The sequence below is a fragment of the Athene noctua genome, chromosome 6 (genome assembly GCF_965140245.1).
Source record: "Athene noctua chromosome 6, bAthNoc1.hap1.1, whole genome shotgun sequence".
In the NCBI taxonomy this organism is placed as follows: domain Eukaryota; kingdom Metazoa; phylum Chordata; class Aves; order Strigiformes; family Strigidae; genus Athene; species Athene noctua.
In genome coordinates this window covers 12,827,227-12,848,987 of record NC_134042.1, presented here as the reverse complement: position 1 = coordinate 12,848,987, position 21,761 = coordinate 12,827,227, and the positions used below count along the sequence as shown (strand labels likewise).

Here is a 21,761-nt window from a genome sequence, read left to right as displayed (position 1 = left end):
AACTGATGGTGCTGGTGGTTACTTTTGCTTCTCTGATTGTCACTGGTTTGCTCCGTTCAGCTACACTGGTAGTCATTGGAGACTACTGGAAGCAAGATAGATTCTACTGTAGACAAAGCTTTAGTAGTCTGCTCTGTTGTTATGGGTCTCATTCCCAGTGGGCAAACACCTGCATCATTAAAGCCTCTTTCAGCATTAATTGGCACCCTGCTTTGGTTTAGGGGCCAAAGTTTAAATGAATGTAGAGATCAAACACTTCTTTTATGTCTTCAGGTCAGAGCTGATGTTTAGTTAGGACAGTGTTAGACAGTCTTGAATGCTACCCATGTTGTGCCAATAGAAAATAACTTCTGAAACCAAACTTGCTTCTTTCAGTGTAATTACTGATATGCAGAGCAGACGACAGTTTGTTATATGACTGGTTCCCAGCTATATTATATAAAAGACCCATGTGACTGACGTGTCAGAAAACAGATATTTCATAATTGAATTCTAAACTGTCATTTGTTAAGCTTAGATTCTCTACTAAAACATTGGCTGTACTTTGTTGGAGAATGTGTAACATGTCATGAACAGCTACACAGTGCTTATGTACCAAAACACTAGGGTGAGTTTCCATTTTAACCCCCTGAACTGTGCCCTTCCTGAGATACTAGTAGAATTTATGTTCCTCAAAAATTCAGTTTGACTTAAGGCAAGGAAAAACAGATACGATAATTAATTTCTAGTGCTTATTTTCTAAGCTGCTTCTTTGGGGAATGTATGTCTTTGAGGTTGAAATAGATTGCCTCGTTTCCTTGTTATTTTTACTAAAAATAATGCCTAGGTGTTTTGTGCTGGAAGTTGGATCTTCTTTTCAGTGCATGAGAAAGCTGTTAATTTTAAGTTAAAATAAACAGAAGGAAAAGTTGCACTAAAAATTTTAAAGCAGAACCTTATATGAAAATGTTAGTTCAGGAATCTTTTGAAGTTTGCTTTCTAAAAAATTTTAAATGTTCTGTGTACTTACCAAAGAACTTCTGCATGTTTATCCTTTTAAAATGTCTTTTATGTTGCTCAGTGGGATAGATGATATCAGAATAACAGTTATTGTGATCCGTTGTCCTGCTGATCTCTGTTTTAACTAGTAACTGTTCTGTGCATTAAAGCAGCCTTTTGCATTTGGAATTTATGTTGAATGGCACCTGCTTGAAATCAGTATGTCCCCAGAATTTTATATACTTACTTTTAAATTCCTGCTTCTACCAGCTGTTTTGAGAGGCACCTGGTATTGCCGTCTCATGCTTGACAGATACGTCATGCACAAACTAAGCTTTTTTACAACTCCCTTAAATTGGAATACTGGACCAGGTACAGGTTTTAGTTTGTGCTACTGGCAGTGTCTATTCCTTCATAATTTGTTATTTAATGTTTATAAATATTAATATTCCTTCTTTTCACTGATTACATTAATGTATATATCGAAAAATATAGTCTTGAAATTTATGCAATCACTTTTTCTCTTAAAGATCAGTATGTCAATCAGCACAGTTGAAGTAGAGCTGTTTTTCAAACTGTTTGCATTAGACAATACTATAAAAAATGCATTACAATTCAAACAGAACTGTGCTTGGAATGTAAATCAAAAACTGTCAGGATGTAATAGCTGCTGAATTAATGTATGTAATAAACCTGTTGCAATGATAAATTCTGTCATAGTGGTGAGAAATCTCATCAGTGCTAATCTATAGGTGAGAAATGCATTGAGAGAGTTAGTTGTAAATTTTTAAAAATCTTTTTCCTTATATACTTAGCTGTCATTTTTGTTACTATTTGCAGTGTTCACAAATGAATGTGTTTGTGAATGACAAAATTAGATACGGATATATTTGAGATATCAATGACAGATATTTTTCTCTTTTTATAATGGTATTTGTAGGCAAACACCATTCTCCATCCTCTGATCTCTGACATGACGCTTATTTAAAGGCTTTGGAAAAAGTCTCCGAACTGTCCTTTTAGATGTAGGAGAAACCTGTGTGTTTGGTTGGAATTGGCTTCTGGGAAGATCTTTGTATGCTTACATGTGGGAAGAAATATTAGTAGTCTGATCCCACAGAGGAGGACATGTTTCTGTGCAAGATAAGGATTGTCTCCTAATGATTCTTTCTCAAGTGGTATTGTGAGGTACTGCTTCTGTGGTCATATTCTTCTGAAGAGCCGTTAAAGGTTACAGATTACTGCTTTTGTTATACAGAGCAAATCAAATGTCTTGGTCAGAATGGTTGCTGTCTTTGGTCTTTTGACAAAACTGCTTATTATGCTTGAGAAACATATCTTTGCAACTCCTCCTGGCTCCCTTCATGTCCCTTTTTCACACAGGTTGAGAATTACTGTCACCTTAAAAAAATGAGGATGTGACAGGAACATGTGATTAAAGGAGGAAGAGAGATGGGGCTGGAGAAGGTTAGAGATACAAAGTATAAAAGAGGAGATAGTAGACATTGAGTGTTTTTGATGCATGCTCTTCTCCAGTGTCAGGTTCCGAGTGTCACCTTTGCCTGCTGTTTTCAGTACCTGGAATGCCCACTGACGACATTGTGTGGATGTTGCTCCCTCCACAGGAAGAGGGGTGGGGTGCTGCTGCCATGATTACCCCTAGCTCATTCTGGTCGTTGTTTGTGGCGGTTTTATTTCTGGGCCACATGCATATGTCTGCATCGTCCATGTGATGGCATGGCTGTTTCTTCAGCTAACTTTTAATAAAAATGAGAAAATGGCCCAAAAAACCCAATATAACTTGACTAAGGTTGCTAATACAGATATTTAAAAGCTGAGAAATTTCAGAATTCAGATTTGAGGTGGAGTCTTAATTTACTCCAAACATATGTAGAGGTGATTTTCTAAATTCTGTAATCTTCATTTTGCAGCCCAAAAATATTTTCCAGTAGAATAGTGCCAACTGGAGTGGAGTGTGTTCAGGCCTGCTTCCTCTGGGCTTTCCTTTGTTAGTTCCAGGCTGTGGGCTCCAGTGAGTAGAGTGAGAGTGCTGGGGAGCTGTGGGGAGCCAACTGATAGTAGTATTTTAATTACATGATAATGTTTTTATCTTAATTGTGTTATCTCGTGACATGTGCCGCTTTCAGTACACTATTTCAAATTTATTCTTGAGTGGAATCAGATTTGGAAAATGGCTTTTCTGTAGGGCTTAGTTGTAGAGAAATTGAAAGATTAATAGAGATTGAGAAAGAAATTAGGTTTCTTGTGGTTGAGGCCGGAAGGAACCTCTGGAGCTCATTCTGTCTAAACTCACTGCTCAAGCAGAGTCACCTAGTACAGGTTGCCCAGGACCACGTCCAGCTGCCTTTTGAATACGTCCAGGCATGGCAACTCCACAACTTCCCAGGGCAGCCCCTGCTGCCAGGGCTGGGCAGCAAGCTTCAGTGCAAGCCCCATCTCTGCTTGCAGCTGTCTTGCACAGCTCTAGGGCTTTTCTAGACTCCCAGTTAATCCTGTGCATAGGATGGTTAGAACTTGGTGATGATACAGTATTTTATTTCCCCTTCATCAGTCAGTGTATGGTCAATAAACAAAAGCTAACAATGTATTCATTGATGATTTTTATATCTGTAGCAACTGAGCACTTGGTAGGTATGTGCTCAGATAAAGGAGTGAGTGAGCAGAGGGAAGGTGGGACTACTCAAAATGTTAATCAGAGTATTCAAACCTGAATTTCAATATATGTGTCTAAGAGGACCAAGCTAGCACTGGACAGTCAGTCTTAACTTAGGGGTGTGCTTTATTTGGCAGCTTTAGTATTTTTGATAGTCTTGTGTGTGATTTTATACAGTTGAATATAGGATACTAAATAGATTTTGACGCAAGGAATACATTATTTCTCCTAGGAGACATGGGGGGTATGGGATAGGTCTGAAGTTTAGCCTGGTGCAGCTTTTAGAAATAAGAAAAAGCATATTCTTGTTTCTGTTGGGAGTATAATGGGTATTGCCTGGGTGGTGTATAGGTGGAGGATATAATTTAGTGTGTTTACCAGAAGGCAGCCAGCCTGCTTGAGAGAGTTCTCTTTCTTCTTCCCTACTTCCTGTCTTCCCTTCTCTAGACAACGTTTAAATAGAATTAAAAGCTTTGCGCAGGAATGCTTGAAATGCTTGTGAGTTAGGCTGTGTGAGAACCCATTCTACACTTCTGGCATATTTTCAGGAAAGTTTGGCCCTGTGTTTCTTGAAACTATGATGTGCTCTGTTTCAACAATGCAGAAGCTAAACTTGCAACATCTCTGGGGAACACAACTTAAGTTAGAAGAGCTATAGACTGGGATTCTCTTGTGCTTTGGAAAGAGAGCGTGCCAGGGGGTAATATCCGACACCCCCCTTTTGAACAAATACAGTAACCAAATTGGGAGCGGTAACTTAAAACAGTAACTAAAAACAAGTTACAGTAGGAAACATGTTGTGAGGAACTGAAGGAGTTAATGTCTCATCCACACAGAAAGCCTCAAGGACAAACTGTGGTCTTTTTGGTTAGTCTAAGGAATGAATTATCAGCCTAGGGAAGCACAGAGTGTATTGAAGGGTGCTCGGCTCTGCTGCCTTGCAGTTGTATAGCCAAATTCCCTAGATAAGCGTCAAAGAGGGGAGATGTAGACTGAGTAAAACCATATGTTTGGGTTAAGGCCTACACTTTAATGTACGACTGTAGCCTTGAAGAGCTAAAAGTCTTAAGAGAGAAGATGCAGCTAATGACTGGATAATTGCCCAAGAAACAAAAACTGAGGAAAAGATAAAGGTGGTAGGGGGAGATCACCACCACTGACTTAATTGAACAAAAGGGTTAATGCACCCCATTCCCTCTCAGTGCACATGTAGAACCCATGTTCCACCTTTTCCATGTCTCTCATGCCAATAATTTCGTGAAATACTTGGCGCTCTCCTGTCTAGTATGCAAATCAGCTGATAAGATGAACTTAAAAGGTGTCAGAAAACTTAGCTGGGTGTGTCCTCACCACTGAAGATACCAGAAGTGAGACAGAGCTGGAACCCGGGGGTGGTGATCTGGATTCTTTAACTCCTTTTCTCCTTTCTGTTTTCTTTCCTTTTTTTATAGATTTATCAGTAAGGCACCACAATGGTTATTATCCTTTTCCAAATCAAGCTGTTTCTATAGCAAATAAAAGATTTTAACTGGTTGTTTGGTGTCTTTTCACCTTAATTTAACCAGAGGGGATCATAAAACCTTTATGAATCCCTGGGCTTCCAGTCTGGGCCATAACACATGTTTAAGGAGGTACATTGAATTATGGAGTTTAATTATGATAGGAATAATTTACTTCCACTCATTTTAAACCAGATATATAAAACATACACGTGTGATCAAGGAGTTCAAATTTCAGTTACCTTTATGATTTGATATCTTTTTGAGAGCCCCCAGCTAAGTGTGATATTTTTCTTTTTCAAGTCATGTTACGCAATTATTTTATGGATTGGGGTTTAATTTTCAGTTGCTTTTTACAATGTGGTGTCTTTATGACCCAAGCAAGCATAGTTTTTCTTATAAACATTGTTGCTAGGTTGTTGGAAGAATTTGAGCAACTTCATTAAATAAAAAGGCAGTCAGTTAATTTGTTTCCTTTTTCTTTTGTTCCTTAACACTGTGAATACTGATTTGTGGAAACAGACTCAGAGTTATGAAGCAGGTATGTTCACTCTGGCGCCAGGGTGCAAGGGGATTTCTCCACAGAGCTTGCACACCAACAGCACATTTTACCAGAAACTTATAGAGTGTGGATATACATCTTCATTGGATTACATAATTCAACTATACACACGCGTAAGTAAGGCTGGGTTAGTTCAAAAGGCTCGTCTCAGCAGTTTGTTATCTTTCCACCTGCGCGTTGCCTCCTGGTGGTCATCTTCAGGGGCCTTTTGGAGGAAGGCTCACAGTCTTTCTCACCTTGTACTTTTCCTTGGAGCATGCACAGATTCTCTTAGCCAATTTCTTGAACAACAAGAGTTGTTCCAGCTGATTTACCATCTCTATCTTATCTAAAAGCACCAGCATATTGGTTTCTGTCATCCATATATGGCTATCTAGTCACTACAAAGACTAAACTAGTTAGAACCCATCTGCTTTCCAAGGACATGTCTCTTATTTTTTCCAAACATAGTAATTCTTGGTAAGTTTCCAGAGAAGACTGCTTTGTTTTGACGAACACAGTAGCCCTTGGTAAGCTTCCACAGAACAGTCAGGGCAAGCAGGATTATTGAGCAATATTCAGAAATCAGTATAAGTTGCTATAAGTAAATAAGTTGCAAAGCAGGTGATCATTTCCTCGTATCAATATGTGAAAATAAATATGTACCTATTTGAGTGCTTGTATGCATATGTATACAGAATGCATGTGTATTACCTGCATGTATATGGAAAAGTTTTATGACTGATATGGAGATCACAGTGGTGCTTACTGTTCAAGTAATAAATCTGTTCTTGATCAAGAATTTTTGTTAGAATTGGAATTTAAATAAATGGTTCACTTCATGGATGAATCTTCATTTTCAGATATTTAAGGATGGGTTGAATGCTTTGTGCTTCAAGACATCTGATAGACTGGTCAACCTGCACTTATTATAAAATGGGGATATTGTAGGATGATTTGAGGACAAATTTGCTCTCCTGCTTGACCACATTGTGCATGGCTTCTCTTTTCCATCAGTGTCTGCCATGCATTTTCTTCCATAACTTTTGAGTTCATGAATCACCATGACAAATGAATTAATGGACTATGTAAGGGTAACAACGCTAAAGAAGATTGATAACCAAAATATCAGTAGAAGCCTCAGGCTGAAACTAAACATACTAGAAGTGTAGTGTGTCTTATTAAAGTCATAAAGCAAGTGTTCAGAGTGACTACAGTGTGGAACGAATCTCCTTTAACAGGTTAGTTTTGGGTGATGGATGTTAGTCTAGGTTCTTTCAACATAGTATCTTATTTCTGTTTCATCTGTTTAGATTTTGTATGTAGACAGGTACTTGTCTATATTAGGTAGACATACAGTTTTTCAGCAAACAGATACGCAGTTTCTACTTGATGTTTGCAGATCAGGCTTTCAGAGTACTGTGATTGTAGCACTTTGGATTGAAGGTGTTCTAGATACATTTATTTTTTTGGAGGATTTCTAATCTAAGTACTAAACTAGGGAGCTGTAGTAGCCTTATGGTTCTATTACTTAATCCCTTATTGTTGTTAATTTTGGGGGGCAATCCATTGATGTAGGTTTAATTTTAAATCAGAAATCAGGACTTTTTTTGTTATTTACGTAAGAACATGTGCATTTTCATCCTCTAAAAGTTGCATAGTTTTACAAATCTTTGAGCCTTCTCTTAATTTGAAGTCTGGTGGTTGCTTTGATCATTAGCTGCTTGCTAGCCTAGAGGAAATTCCCTTCAGAGCTATTTGTGAAGTTACATATGTATTGTCTTTTCTTGCAAAAATAAATTTTTGGGCATAAATGAAGTTTGTGTATGAAAAAGGTTGTCTTTAGGAGCCTTGGTGGGTAAACTTGTTACGTGATTTGCAATAGGGGAAAACCAAATGGGAATAATGTGAAAGAACATTCAGACTTGAAGGACAGAAATAGAACAATTGGAGAGAACTTCTCAGGGAACTAGAGTACTTACAAGTAAAATTGTGGTTCTTAGTTTTAATTTAAGTCCATAAGTCAAGCCACTTTTATTAATGGTCTTATAAATATGAAATTGCATTTTAGTCTGGTTTCCCAAGGACATTAAGATTATATAATCAGTTGGGCTTCTTACTCCTTCAATAACTATTGAACCCTAATGACCAGTTCCAACAAGACTTGACTGAAGCATAACAGTTTCAAAGACTGTTAAGTTGCTGCGTGTTTTGTGACTATCAGCAGCCTAAGGAATGAATCCCAAACTTATTTCCCAGCTAAGACAGGGGAACCTGCTGCTGCTCTTTCCATTTGTAGGCAGCAGAACAGAAATCAAGATTTGTGTATTGGCTGGCCTGTTCGCAAGCATGTTGCTGAAAATTAATTAGTGCATGTGTTGCTTTAGAGTAGCATAGCACTTACCAGCTCTTTCGTTAGAGTGTTTTAGTAGAAGACTTCAAGGGAACAGAGGTTACTGTGGGGGGTACTGAAAGGAAAATAGCAGAGAAATTCTTGGGAAACCATGGCTTCTTGGGTTTTATTGATTGCAAAACTGACTTCTGATGTGGAAAAGAGTTCTGGATTCATAGTAGAAATGCTTAATCTTTTTTTTTAAATTTATTTATTAATTTATGTCTATCTATGGGTGTACTTTTCTTGCAGTGGTGTGATGAGAGATTCAACTTCCAAGCTACGTTTCTACAGTGCTTGGCAAAACATGTGCCAAATATTTACTCAGCTGAAATGGACCCTTTGCTGGAGAAACAAGAAGAAATGGTCCAGGCAGCAATATTATATCCCCTGGAATGTTATTTGTTTGGGGAAGACCCAGATATATTCCTGGAGAAACTACAACAGAGTGGAACCTCCCAGCTCTGTGGCAAGGTGTTCAAAGGAGGGGAGACAACATACTCTTGCAGGTAAGAATGAAGGTATGTTATCATTAATGTTCCCATGTAAGATAATGCAGCAAAATGGTTTAATAAAATTAGTTGTGGTGCTAACTGTTCATTGCTTGTGTCGTGGTGGGTCTTTGCTTAACTGACAGTGGCATTTGCTTCACATTTTAAAACAGTTTAGAGTGAGGAAAACTGAATATGAAAAGCAGATTCTAGCAGAGAAATGAGGAAGGAAATGGAAAGGATACTAAACGTACAAATATTGGTTAAAAATATTGGATGATAGGGTATGACTATGGGGTCTGTACCTGAATTGAGGGAGGAGAGGCATCAAAATCTGTGCAGACTTTGCCCTCTCAAAGTCTTAAACAGAATCCAGCATTTCTGAACATTAGTCCTTTGCTTAAGCAATAGCTGTGTGACCAAAGGTAATTTTTCACTTTTTCTCATCCTGGAGTATATTAAGATGGCAGCCCATTGCCTTGATACAATTTATTTTATTAATTCACATTACTACAAATATATTAATGAATATGAATAGTATGAAAATAATAATATTAAAAAGCCAGAGGTCTGTGTGGTGGATGTAAAGATTGCAACTGTGCTGGCAACTCATTAATATGAATATGATGCTGTTGTCATAGTTTATTGTAGTTTTTGGTTTATTTTAAAAGCAAAAAAAAAAAAAAAAAAGTAATCAGAAATACCAAAAGAAGATTATTATGGCTAAAAACATAGTCTTTGGAATTCGAAAAAAAATTTAGAAAACAATTTTAGAAAATGTCAGAATGAAACCTCTCTGTAAACTTTATGAATTACACTGTAAGCTTTTAATCAATCGCGTACTCTTCAGTGCTTTCTAGGAATAAGTGTTGCGTATGAAAGGAGAATGGTTTGAAGAAGTCCTTATGTATTTGATAGAAAGTGTATAGCGACTGCGACATTGGATTATATGAAGGAAAAGGGTGGTCAAGGCAATTTAGTGCTGCTGTAACAGGAATAATTCTGTTCCTACCTCTGCAGAGCTCTTTTATGATAGCAGGCAAAAAGACAAAGCTATGTATCTCAGAGGTGGTCTCTCTTTCTTATTTTTTTGAGTTTCTGTCTTGCAAAAATACAAATACTGTACTTACTACTCAGTTGAAGCTAAATGTACTTTTTCTCTAGGGTTATAAAATGCTAAAAATAATGGATACTCTGAAATATTAAAGTTTAAATATTTTGAACTGGGCATTCAAATCTAGCAGGCATTTCTGTCTTAATTTTTCTTTCTTCTAACTCACCTTGCAGTAGATTAACAGTAATAAATGAAAGTTAGTGAAGTATTAAATTACTGTAATGATAATTATCATCTAAAGGTTTGAAAGGAAATTAATTCTGTAATCAGAATTACCATACTATTTTAGTTGTATTGTAAAGGAGGCTTGAACTAGATGGCATAAAACAAAAAACTTGATATGTTGTCATTAAACACCTGTCATCCACATTTTGCATAGAATGAATTTTAAAGAAAAAAGAGTGACTGTTTTAGGGAAAAATGGCAATATAAAAAACCATGTATATGTGGAGCATAGAAAAAACTCAGACTAGATTGCTCATGAGTGTAATTCTGGATTTTCAGGTATTTGAGTCCATGACTGAAACTGTTGAAATTAAATTTCAAAGTATATATTCTTTGTCTCACTTCAAAAGTAATTTTCTTTAGATTTTAACTTCTAATAGTTTTAGGTTAGAAACATAACCTAGCAGAAGCATAGCAAAAGTTTCATTAGCAAGCTGTCTACAGTTGTTGGAAACAATAATAAAGATTGCTTCAGAATCATCATGGTTTTTAATAGCTGCTTATTCTTAGCCAAAAAAAAAAACAAAAACCAGCAGGTTTTGAAAGTGGAACTCAAGCATGTTTCTGATTAGAATCTGGTATAACAGGTTCAAGTACATAGTTCAAGCCTAACATGATTGATTTTCATCTTCTTTCTGTGACATGGACTAGCCAGTGTTTTTATAATTTTAATCTGCTAATATTTTTTTTTTTCCAGAGCAGCATTTTCTTTTGTGCATGAAAATTTCATGTGTTTGTTTTAGAAAGTTTTCCAGTTACCATTTTTGTTGCAGAGACTGTGCAGTTGATCCCACTTGTGTACTCTGTATGGACTGCTTCCAGAATAGCATTCACAAGAACCACCGGTACAAGGTAGAAAAATCTTATATTAAGAAATCATACTTCTAGCTTCAGAGAAGATTTTTTTTTTTAGGATATAATAAACTGCACATAAACCATTAGTAAATTTTATTTTAAAAAATCTGGGATTTACTATGTAGTTAACTATCTTTCTCTCATGTTTCTAACTATGTAAAGCCTCTTTCAAGAAAAGTAAATTTCTTATTCAAGAACCGAAGGATAAGGGAGTGTTTATGAATGCATACATTGTTATTCTCTTTGGCAGTATCACAGAAGTGTATGTTAGAGCAAAAAAGCATCACTGAAAGTGGCAGTCCTGTCCTGAGTCTCAGCCAGTATGGTTTGGAGATTTAGACCGAGTGTGTGTATACAAGGGCCGTTACTTCAGCACTTACGTCGCTGATGCAGTCTCTACATTTCCACTCTTCCTCCATTTAGATTTGCATAAACTACTTTCTGCTTGGTGTGGACTATGATAAAGTTATAACACATGCTAAGCATAAATTTTTTTGAGAAGTTTGTTCTAGAACTGGATCATCTCTTTTTGATATCCTTTCAATTATCTTTGAGCCAAATCTGTGTTATCTTTGAGATATTCCCATGCTTTAAAGAAGGATCTTTTAAATAATTCTTAGCTAACTGTCATCTGTTTCCTTCCTAGGCCCCCTTTTTTGCTTGCCCTCTTCACTGAGGACTCTGTAATTTCAACAGCCTTGGAAGCAGAAATGGAAAACAACATATTAAGTGTCATTTTTAAAGCTGGTCTAATTCTGCTGCAATAGGCAAGAAAATGTACAGAAGCATCACATATTTGATTTAATGATCTTTTATGACCAAAAAGTGGGCTAGATTTTTTTGCAGCTATTCCTTCTATTCATTGACATGACATCCATTGAAGAGATTTGTCTTACTTGTATTACCATTTGGTTGAAAAACTCCTTTAAGTGGGTGTGTTTCAATGAGAGACAGTTTGGAAAAAGGTCCAAAAGCAATCTCAAAATTAACTGGGACTAAAATACAGTATTCTGCCCCTCTGTATAAGTATACTGATATGTGAATGTTTTGTATATATTGAGTCAGAGACATACAAAACTACTTGGATAATGCAAATATAAATTCTGTATACACATGCATGCACACACGCAGTTTACAGATATGTAAGAGGAAAACCAGGGAAAATAGACTATAATGACTACAGAGCAATTTAGAATCACAGCTGGGCTGAGAAGCTGTTGTCCTTTCCCTGTTTTTCAGTAACTTCTTCAGGGAAAATTTCAGCCTTGGAAATAGGAAGTCAGATGGGAGCAGATTTTCTGCATTTCCATTTTAAAGATGCAATCTAAAGGGTACAGATTATGGTCTTTTATAGATTCATAGAATAATTTAGGTTGGGAGGGACCTAAAGAGGTCACCTAGCCCAACCTCCTGCTCGAAGCATGTCTAATTAGATCAGGTTATTTTAAAACATTTCAAGTAAATAACAAATTTTTGAACGTCTTTTTATTGGGTCACTTAGTGGTTTTTGTAATTATTTTAGGATTGGGGATTTAGAATAAGCTAAGGGTAATTATTTTTGCCTGAGTTTTGTCTGAACTTTGTGTGAAAATGGAGGGTCAGAATTTGTACTTTTCTGGAAGTGTGATGCAAAGTTCAATTTGCAAGAGTGTGTTTAGATGCTGACTATATCTTATTTTCTTTGGTTAGAAGCAGAGGTACTACTAGGTGTCTAATATACACATATTTTATTTAGATTATCCTCAAACTTTACCAAGTAATTTCTAAAGAAGACACTAAGTACCTTTGCTATAATTTTGCTAATAAAACCAGAAATTATTATTTTTGCCATTTATGAAGAGCTTATTCATCAGTCATGGGCTTTTCACCTACTTTCTAGTTAAATTTGTTTAAGACTTGCATACTTTTTTGCAGCAGCAACTGTATTTCCTCCTTTATTTTCTGCTCAGGAAGTTTACATAGATTTTCTCCCTGGTCCCCTGGTAAATCTCCTTTTAAGTAAAAAAAGAAAAAAGTTGTGGTAAGTCTACCGATTATGCTGTGACTCTTGTATTTTGTAAGGAGGTGTTTATACTTGCATTTGACTTAAATATGCATTTCCATTTTGCTTTGTATGTGTGTATTTTGTGACTGAAATACTTGTTTTTTACAGATGCATAGCTCCACGGGAGGTGGATTTTGTGACTGCGGGGATACAGAGGCATGGAAGGCTGGACCGCTGTGTACTAAACATGAGCCTGGATCATCAGGCTCTGCAAAAGAGGTAAGAATGTTGCTCAACGTGAAAGAATAAACATTTTAAATGTTGCCTTTTAAACAAAAGTGCTTATTCCAGTATGTGAAAGTATGTATATTGTATAAGCTCTATAGCAGATCCAATCAAGTTGAATCAGAATTTCCTTGGTCAGGTGCTTGTTGGGGTCAAACATATATGTTGGACCTTTCCTTCATCTCCAAATAAAAGCAAAAACAATAGAACAGTTTTATCTACCTGTCCTCTGCATTTTGGTCTTTAAAACTGCAGTCTCTTGCTCTTTGTTATGCGTGTTAGTTTTTATTTACAAATAATTGATTTCCCAGTGCTTAGTAAACGTTTAGACATTGTACTTGATTTTTAATAATATTTACTCTTTTCCAAATTACTGCATTATGGAACAGGGTTTTTTGTCACTTACTTCTGGTGTGGGATCTGTCACTATGACTAAAATAAGTCCCTGTGCTTTAAAACTAACTTCTTACACTAGGATGTCTCATGCTTACTGTGCCTCATAAAGCAGCATATTAATGAGAAACATGCCATCTTATATGTAGTTCTCAAAGAGAATGTAGGCAAATCACTTGCTTCAGGTAGAATTGTTTTTTCAGAGCCCTACATTCTGAGATAATCAGGACAAAAAATCTTAGCATTCATCATTGCAGATAGACCCCTAATTCCTCCTGGTTTTGTTGCAAAAGTACTGTTCTTTATCACCTGGCAAAATATCAAATGGAAAAGGAATAAAGAGCACCAGTCTTACAGAAAAATATGACAAAGTTTTCTTTCACCTGTTCATTCTTCAAAAACCCACGAATTTCAATGGATTTCAGAAATAAAAATAGTTAAGTGCCAAGAAAGGGTCATCTGATTACTGCTTGGAGCTTATCACTGTAATGTTCACCTGCTTCTAGTTAAGTAAAGTCTATTCTGCGGTGCAGTACTTACCCCCTGAGTACTGAGCCATCTGATGTATGTGTGGCTGATACTACATGTTACTTATGAAAACCTGCCATCAAAAGACCCAAGTTGTCTCCTCAGTGTTAGAATACTGAAAAATACCTATGGTATGGTTAATTTTAGTGCTATCACTGTTACTACATACGTGTTTAATACTTTTTCCAGCACATTCTAGAGGTGTTGCCAGAAGAAGAAACTAGCACAGTTCCTCTTTGGGAAGTATTCATTTTTGTCCTTGTGTTCTCAAGGAAAATTTTTCTTTTTTTTTTTTTTTTTTAACGGTAGATTCCACGTACTGTTGATAAAGATTTAATGGGAAGGTAGAGCACTTGTGTTACCAGCTTCAAAGCCACCTTTTGATACTATGGAAAACTTTTATGTTACAAGATGTTCAGTATCAGATTTCTAGCTGATTGGTGAGAGGTCTTTATCATGTCATGAAGAGAATGCAACAATGATCTTAAGACAAAATGTAAGTCTCAGTTGAGAATTAAGCATTCTTTCCCTTGAAAATTGTTTCCAGTCAAAGCATCTCTGTTGCTTCTGGGTAAGTGATATTATGTATGCCTCAGGTGACTAGTTTGTCTTATAGATAGTAGCTAGCATACAGTATGGATTTCACCTGTGATGGCTCACAAAAAAAGTTACACAGATACCTGTATGAATGTGGACCTACGAGGCACACTAAGAACTTCAACAGAGAGCTTGTAAACAAAATAGAGTATCTCCAGCTTTAAAATTTAGGGGTGTCTGAGATCTTCTAACACTTGTTTCAGCACTTTACTTTTGAGAATAATAGTATTTTTTTGTTCCAAGAACTCTGACTAGAGTCCCTGAAATGGTTTATGAAATGTTTACTTCCTACTGGGGAACCTGTTCCTCTTAAAGGTATAGATTTTGGTAATTGCATCTGCGACAGAACTGGTATTTATATCTGTGACAGCACAGTCTGCTTTTTACCTCCCTTTCCTTTAGAAAGGCTTTTTCATAACAGCAAAATAATCAAAAAACAAATGTTAGGAAAACCACCAAAGCCTTTATCAATTTTATCAAAAGGCTGTTTTACTGTTGTTAAAATTACACTGTTCCAATTTTGTGAGCTTTTTCAAAACCATATTCAAACAAAGCTTGAGAGGAGACTGCATGCTCTTGGAGTTTGCAGCATTTTATTTCTGTTTGGATGAAGATAAGATAGTCAGAATATTCATCAGGCCATTTGTATCCAAGGGAGGTAAGTTTAAAGGATAGATCATATCAATAATGAGAGCATAGCACTAACACAGTGGCTCTTGGTTTTAAATTTTATTGAGAAACATAATCATACCTGTGATAATAAGGAAACAGGGAACCTCCCATGCTTCCTTGAATAATCTTTCTCTTCCAGTCTCTGCTAAGGTCTTTGGTTGGTTTGCAGTGACTTTGTTTGATCTTGGAGTTGTCCTCTGTCATGGAGTTGTGCAAGTCCAAAGCTGTGTTATGGCTGCTGTCAAATGAACCGGAACATATTCCTACAATGAGTGTTACCTGAGAGTCGTAAATGATAGAAAGCATATAATTAGACATTTGAGTTTGAAGAAGTAGAAAGTTACTTTTAAATAGTTCTCTGTTGTCAATATATGTAGTTATACTGACTGCATAATAAGTAGACTCTCTAGTAAAAGGGCAGAAGTGCAACCACTACAATAATAAAATGCATCTGTATGTTAATATATACTACATGTTAACTATTTGGTTGCATTGTATGACCATCTTCCTTTTTTAATAAAAGACTTGTCTGTCAGAAACTTTATTATGACAAAGATGCTCAAGGACATTTGAATTACCTCGATGTTTGTTCTCTTATTTGAGAATCAAGGACATTCATAATATAGTAATTTTCTCAGCATATAGTGCTTATTAAATGAGTTCCAAAGCACATTTGGAACAGATATCTCGCATATTTCTTTTTCAGCATGAGAGTATAGAAGTTTATCTATGTGAAACAAAAAGCACTCTCTTCTGGATGATCCTCACCAGTGCACAGGATATATCATGTTAGGGTGTTTATAAACTTACTCCGGTCAGGTAGGTGCAAATAAGAAGAGGGATATGTTTTCCTGCTATGCAGAACTTGGTAAAAATGTGCTTAGGAACTGACTGCTATTTTTAAAAGGTAGATTAAGTTTAGAGTTTGATCTACAGAATGACCTCCTTTTAAAAATAAGCCCTTAGTAGAGGACAGGTTTCAACCTGCAACATTAAAGATACACACCAGAGTTTTCAGCATTTCTGAAATAGAGGTGAACACTAGTAAACAGTATCCTTACAAAAATCTTAGTTAAACCTTGGTTTTAAAAAAGAAGTTTTACAATGATATATATACCAGTAAGTTCTGTAAAAACGTAGTATGGGGCTCAGAAAAGCAGTCCTTCATTTTAGAATCCCCACTCCAGGCTTTTAGGAGTTATCTGTTCCCTATTGATTTCAAGTTAATGTCTTCACTATGCCAGAAATATAAAAACACTCTTGCCTAAATGTATGCTTAAAAACAGATAACTTTAAGAATTTATGTCTGAGATAAGGTAAAAATACTTCCCAGGCACACTTGTTTTTGTTTTTTTTTTTTTTTTTAAATTGTTAGTTATTTTTAAACTTTGATTTCTGAACATACTTTGTTCATTCTTCCACAATTTTGTTTTTTGAAGCTTTACCTGAAGCTTAAATAATTACATATTTTTGGGCACAGTTCTGAGGCAGTTTTATGTTTGCCCTTTCAGGTTACATTAGATGAATCTTAATTTCATTTTGCCATGACTTCTATTAATGTGGATGGCACTGGAGGTGGCATTGCATCATTTAAATTTTTGCTATTTGTATGAATGCAATCCCTCCCTTTAATTGTTTATAAATCCTTTGACGTGGTTTCCTTTTGATTTCTTCTACAGCCTGAAGGAGAGCAGCATATCTTATTACAAGGTTCTTGTTTGGGGTATCTCTTATGCATAGCTCTGTGTTTTCCTCCAGCTCTATATCATTTTTGCTTAACATATGTTAATGCTTAGAAGACCCAACTCTTCAGAAATACTGGAAAAAAATCTTAGTATATTTACAACTCAGTTCAATTAGATTATTCTTAGCACTATAGGGTTTTTTTTTATTCTGCTTCGGACTTTATGATGATGATAGCTTTGTCAGTCGGGGAAAAAAATAACTACCCCAGACATTTACATTCTTAATTACCAAAATCTACCACAAGCTTAGCCAAAATTAAGTATGTACACACAGTGATATTTATAGACCGTGATTTTACTGGCAGGCATTTTGAATGGTATGTTTGACTCCAGATTATTCTTCCAATGCTTATCAAGTCAGAAAACTGTTGCTGGAGGCAATTGGTCATGTCAATGCATCTTTACTTCCCTTCCACTACATTTTTAGCTTTTCTATCATATGCACACAATGTGATTTTTTGGTTGAGTTTTAAAATTTTTTTAAAAGCAATCATCTTCATAAATGGATGTGACTGTAGTTGATTTAATGGTTTTTCAAAACCATGATCCTTGGCTATATTAAACACATTACTCTTTCTGTTCTTTTATATTTAACATATGTCAGATTGTGTATTGGAGAGGTGAATGCCCTTTGTACTTCGGGATTAAAAGTCACATGAGAAAAGCCTCATTCTTGGAAAGTGTCTTTGTTTCTCATGTTTTCTCATTCTGGCAAACACATACATACACAGATTTTTTTAGGAAGTTTGCGTGATCCTAAAATTACAAGAAACCTTGTGTAAATAGAAAATATCAGCCTCCGTTTCTGTGTCATATTTGTATATGAAATTTGATTGCATTAACATTATGTACCATTTATATATGCATATGCTGAACGGAAGGTGGACGAGGTCTTCAGGGCTTTTGGATTAAAGCCCTTGTTTCACACAATATAGTTGCAATGTATCTATGTCTTGTACCTGAATATTGATTGCTTCATTCTTAAGTGCAGATTTAGCAGTGATTTTCTTTGCTTATTACCTTGATTTCTCTCCTGCTTAAATGCTTATGGAAAGGATTAATAATGTTAGATGATGTAGACAGTTCACTTAATGAGCTTTATCTGGGTGGATATGTCAGTTCAGAGGGGTATCTTGAATGATTTCTAGGTCTGAGATGGGATCTCTGAGTTAGGTTTCCATGGATGATTCTGTTCAGGGAGTGTCATAAATGTTTGACAGACTACCCACATAGAAGAGCAAGCAATTCAAAGGAAGAATTTTGGTCTGGACTGCAAACTTTTAACATCTTTGGACGCACAGAAAGCTGCTAACCAGCTTTTTTAAACTTTTTTTTTTAAAATCAAGTTTCCTAACACATTTGATGAGACCTTTCATAGTCTATTCCTAGATAAAAACTGTATGTGTAAAAAAAGGTAGGTGCCACTACTACCTAGAATACTTCTGGGAGCTCTTGGGATTAAATAATTTTGAAAAGAAGAAATTAATTTGCTTGTAGATTGGTATGATTAATTTGCTAGTAAATCATGAAAATGCTAATTTCCTGAAACAAATATAGTAATACCATATTCTACCAACCCTTTTTTTTATTTTTCAAATTTCTTTTCCATATTAATATTATCTCTTGTTTTTACAGAATTCTGAATGTCAGCTGAATGAAGAAATTATGGAGCACTCTAGGAGAGTGTTTCCCTCTGTGATAAAATACATTGTAGATATGCTTATATGGGAAGAAGAGAAGGAACTGCCTCTGGAGCTCACTATTAGGTAGGGAGTATTTCCAACTTTCTCTTCAAGGTATTAGAAACTTTGCTAATAATTTTGCCTGTGGTATTCTTACACTCATGCAAACATATTGGTGCCAAAATCCTTGTAAACAGCACTGTAGTATTTTGACCTACAGTTACACAGAGAAGAGCTGTTGGTACTTTATGAGAAGTATCCCATCAGTCACTAAGGGGAGCTGTTCTGGAGCTGGCTCAATCTGGAGCGGAGCAGCAGATCGTGGCACACAGGGAATTCTCCTGAGGCAGGGAAAACATCAGGACAGGGGAGAGACTCAGAAAGGCTGTCAGCTCTCACTGGTGACGCTGACTGAGGCCTGGGTGTTGCCAGAGCAACCATGACCACCCCCACACCTATAAAAATCAGCCTAGGGAGTGTTAGTCTTCACTAGCAGTGTCTCTTCCCACACTTCTTAACTGGATGGACTGCAAGACAGGTACTGGGGGAGCAAAGTCCTTCCCACTGTATGAGAAGATCAGGTTTGTGACCACCTGAGGAACCTGAACATACATAAGTCTGTGGGACCTGATGAAATGCATCCCAGAGTCCTGAGGGAATTGGTTCATGTAGTTGCCAAGGCACTCTCCATGATATTTGAAAAGTCACAGCAGTCATGTGAAATCCCTGAATTCCCACAGGAAAAAGTGAAACACTGTACCCCTTTTTATAAAAAGTAGAAAGGAGGACCCTGGGAACTACCAACCTGTTAGCCTCACCTCTGTGTGTGCGAAGATCATGGAACAGATCCTCCTAGAAGCTATGCTGAGGTGCATGGAAGACAGGGAAGTGATTTGAGACAGCCAGTGTGACTTCACCAAGGGCAAGTCCTGCCTGACCAACCTAGTGGTCTTCTGTGGTGGAGTGACTACATCAGTGAAAAAGGGAAGAGGCACAGAGATCATGTATCTGGACTTATGTAAGACCTTTGACATGGTGCATCACAACATCCTTCCCTCTAAACTGGAGAGAAGGCTCCAGGAATACCTTATTGCAGCCTTTCAGTACTTGAAGGGTGCTTACAAGTTGGGGACAAACTTTTCAGCAAGGCTTGTTACTACAGAACAAGGGGTAATGGTTTTAAACTACAAGAGGGTAGGTTTAGACAAGATCTACAAGGAAGAACTTTTGTGCAATGAGGGTGGTGAAACACTGGAACAGGTTGTCCAGAGAGGTGGTAGATGACCCATCCCTGGAAACATTCAAGGTCAGGTTGGACAAGCAACCTGATCTAGTTGAAGATGTCACTGCTCATTGCAGGGAGGTTGGACTAGATGACTTTGAAAGTTCCCTTCCAGCCCCATGTTCTATGATTCTATGAAAATGGAAAAAAGACTGTTGTGTGTCATATTGAAAAGAAAATGGGATGATAAAACATTATAGTGAGGAAATAATAATGGAATAATCACATAAATTAAAACCTCTTTTGTCCTTGGTGCATGGTTTCTGTGACTTTTTCTGGTATAGATGGTGAAGGGGGTATGTCTTTGACATGAATAATATGCTTTATAGTTTTTTTGTGTTTTACATTTCTCTCAAGCTATCAAGTGAGCTGTTGCTTGTATTGGATAGAACACTATTTACAATATTATTTTTATTTGTATGATGATATGTTGGCTTTTTCCCAGTAGAGAGAAGGTAGACAGCTACTACTGTGTCCTTTTCAATGATGAACATCATTCTTACGATCATGTCATCTATAGCCTGCAGAGGGCACTTGGCTGCGAACTCGGTGAAGCCCAGTTACATACTACTGCCATAGATAAAGAGGTTAGTGCATTCTGGATATGGAAGAAAGTAACTTTTTAATTATTAAGTGCTACTATAGTCCCTTGATCATAGAATCTTTGTTTCTGGGATGCTGGAGCTTGAGGAGAGAGAAAGGCATGTTGCGGAATAATTGTTAATCAGCACTTACTTCAAGAAGGTTTTTTAACTGTATCACTTTCTTTTTTTTTTCTTCAGGACAAAACCCCAGTTTCTTGAGAAAGGGAAGAGCTGATTTTTCTGAAATTGCTCCTTTGATGTTTGACATATTTTCTTTTTTTTTGTCTCAGCTGAGATTAAAGTTTCATTTTCACAATATATGTTGGAAAAATCTACAAGTCCACAGTACACATATTCAGTTATATTTAGTCAGAAATATACTTTACATTTTGCAAGAATTAGTGCTTGTTCTGGCTCAGACTTCATTTGAAAATCTTAAAACTTCAAATTAAGCAGATGAAACCAGGAAGAATCCATGAAGGAATGTGGGTGAACCTGACAATTTCACTACCTCACTTTTGAAACTAGTGTTCTGCATAAAGACCTTACACTACTAATGTTTCTTGGCTTTTGCTGTTTTTTTTTTCCACTGAGGGGGGTGGAATATGATCAGTGTTTGAATTATCTTAATTTCAACCATTTTTTTTACCTCACAAAAGTGTAAAACTTACATGTTTGCACACAGAGAAGCTTTGTCTATAGCTGTATATGTATTTACTGTATGTTTACTTATAAAACATCTTACTAATACTATAATTTTTTATTGATCAGTAAAAACTGAGGTTTTGTGTTTCTCTTTGTTGAGGTAGTGAAAATTCAGTTGTATTTAGTTAGTAGTGTCAGTTACAAGTCTTGTCCTGCAGTTGCATGTTTCGTAAAATATGTAGCATGCATGCTTATAGGGTAACTTTTAAAAGTTTCCATTACAAAGGTTCCTTTTGTTTGAAACCTAAATTTTAGATCCAGGGTTGATCAGACTCTTCATTTTACAAAGCACCTGCTACAGCACAGAACTAGTTTATATCGCTATAGTTATAACAGTTCCACAACATACAGCTATGTCCTGTCATCTTGCTGAAATTCTGCTGCATGGAAAACTTGTTTTGGAAGCTCATACCTCTGATTTCCTTTGAGTAAATTTTGAGGTCTAGACTGGACCTGTTCTTGACTTTATTAAAAGAGCTGTCAAACTCACACTTACATACCTTGCTATTTCATATACAGAAGTAACAAATCTTAG

At 36.4% G+C, this 21,761-nt stretch overlaps 1 protein-coding gene across 2 annotated transcripts in view; it reads left to right on the top strand.

Annotated features, from left to right (window-relative positions):
* Positions 1 to 21,761, top strand: part of UBR1 (ubiquitin protein ligase E3 component n-recognin 1) — a 75,039-nt gene that overhangs the window by 5,517 nt on the left and 47,761 nt on the right. Inside the window, exons 2-6 of one of the 2 annotated variants that reach the window (XM_074909606.1) lie at positions 8,337 to 8,593; positions 10,688 to 10,766; positions 12,922 to 13,032; positions 18,609 to 18,739; positions 20,386 to 20,524. In XM_074909606.1, the coding sequence (XP_074765707.1) occupies positions 8,337 to 8,593; positions 10,688 to 10,766; positions 12,922 to 13,032; positions 18,609 to 18,739; positions 20,386 to 20,524 (717 nt within the window). Of the gene's footprint in view, positions 1 to 8,336; positions 8,594 to 10,687; positions 10,767 to 12,921; positions 13,033 to 18,608; positions 18,740 to 20,382; positions 20,525 to 21,761 lie in introns of both variants that reach the window. The other variant, XM_074909605.1, reaches the window with a different exon arrangement.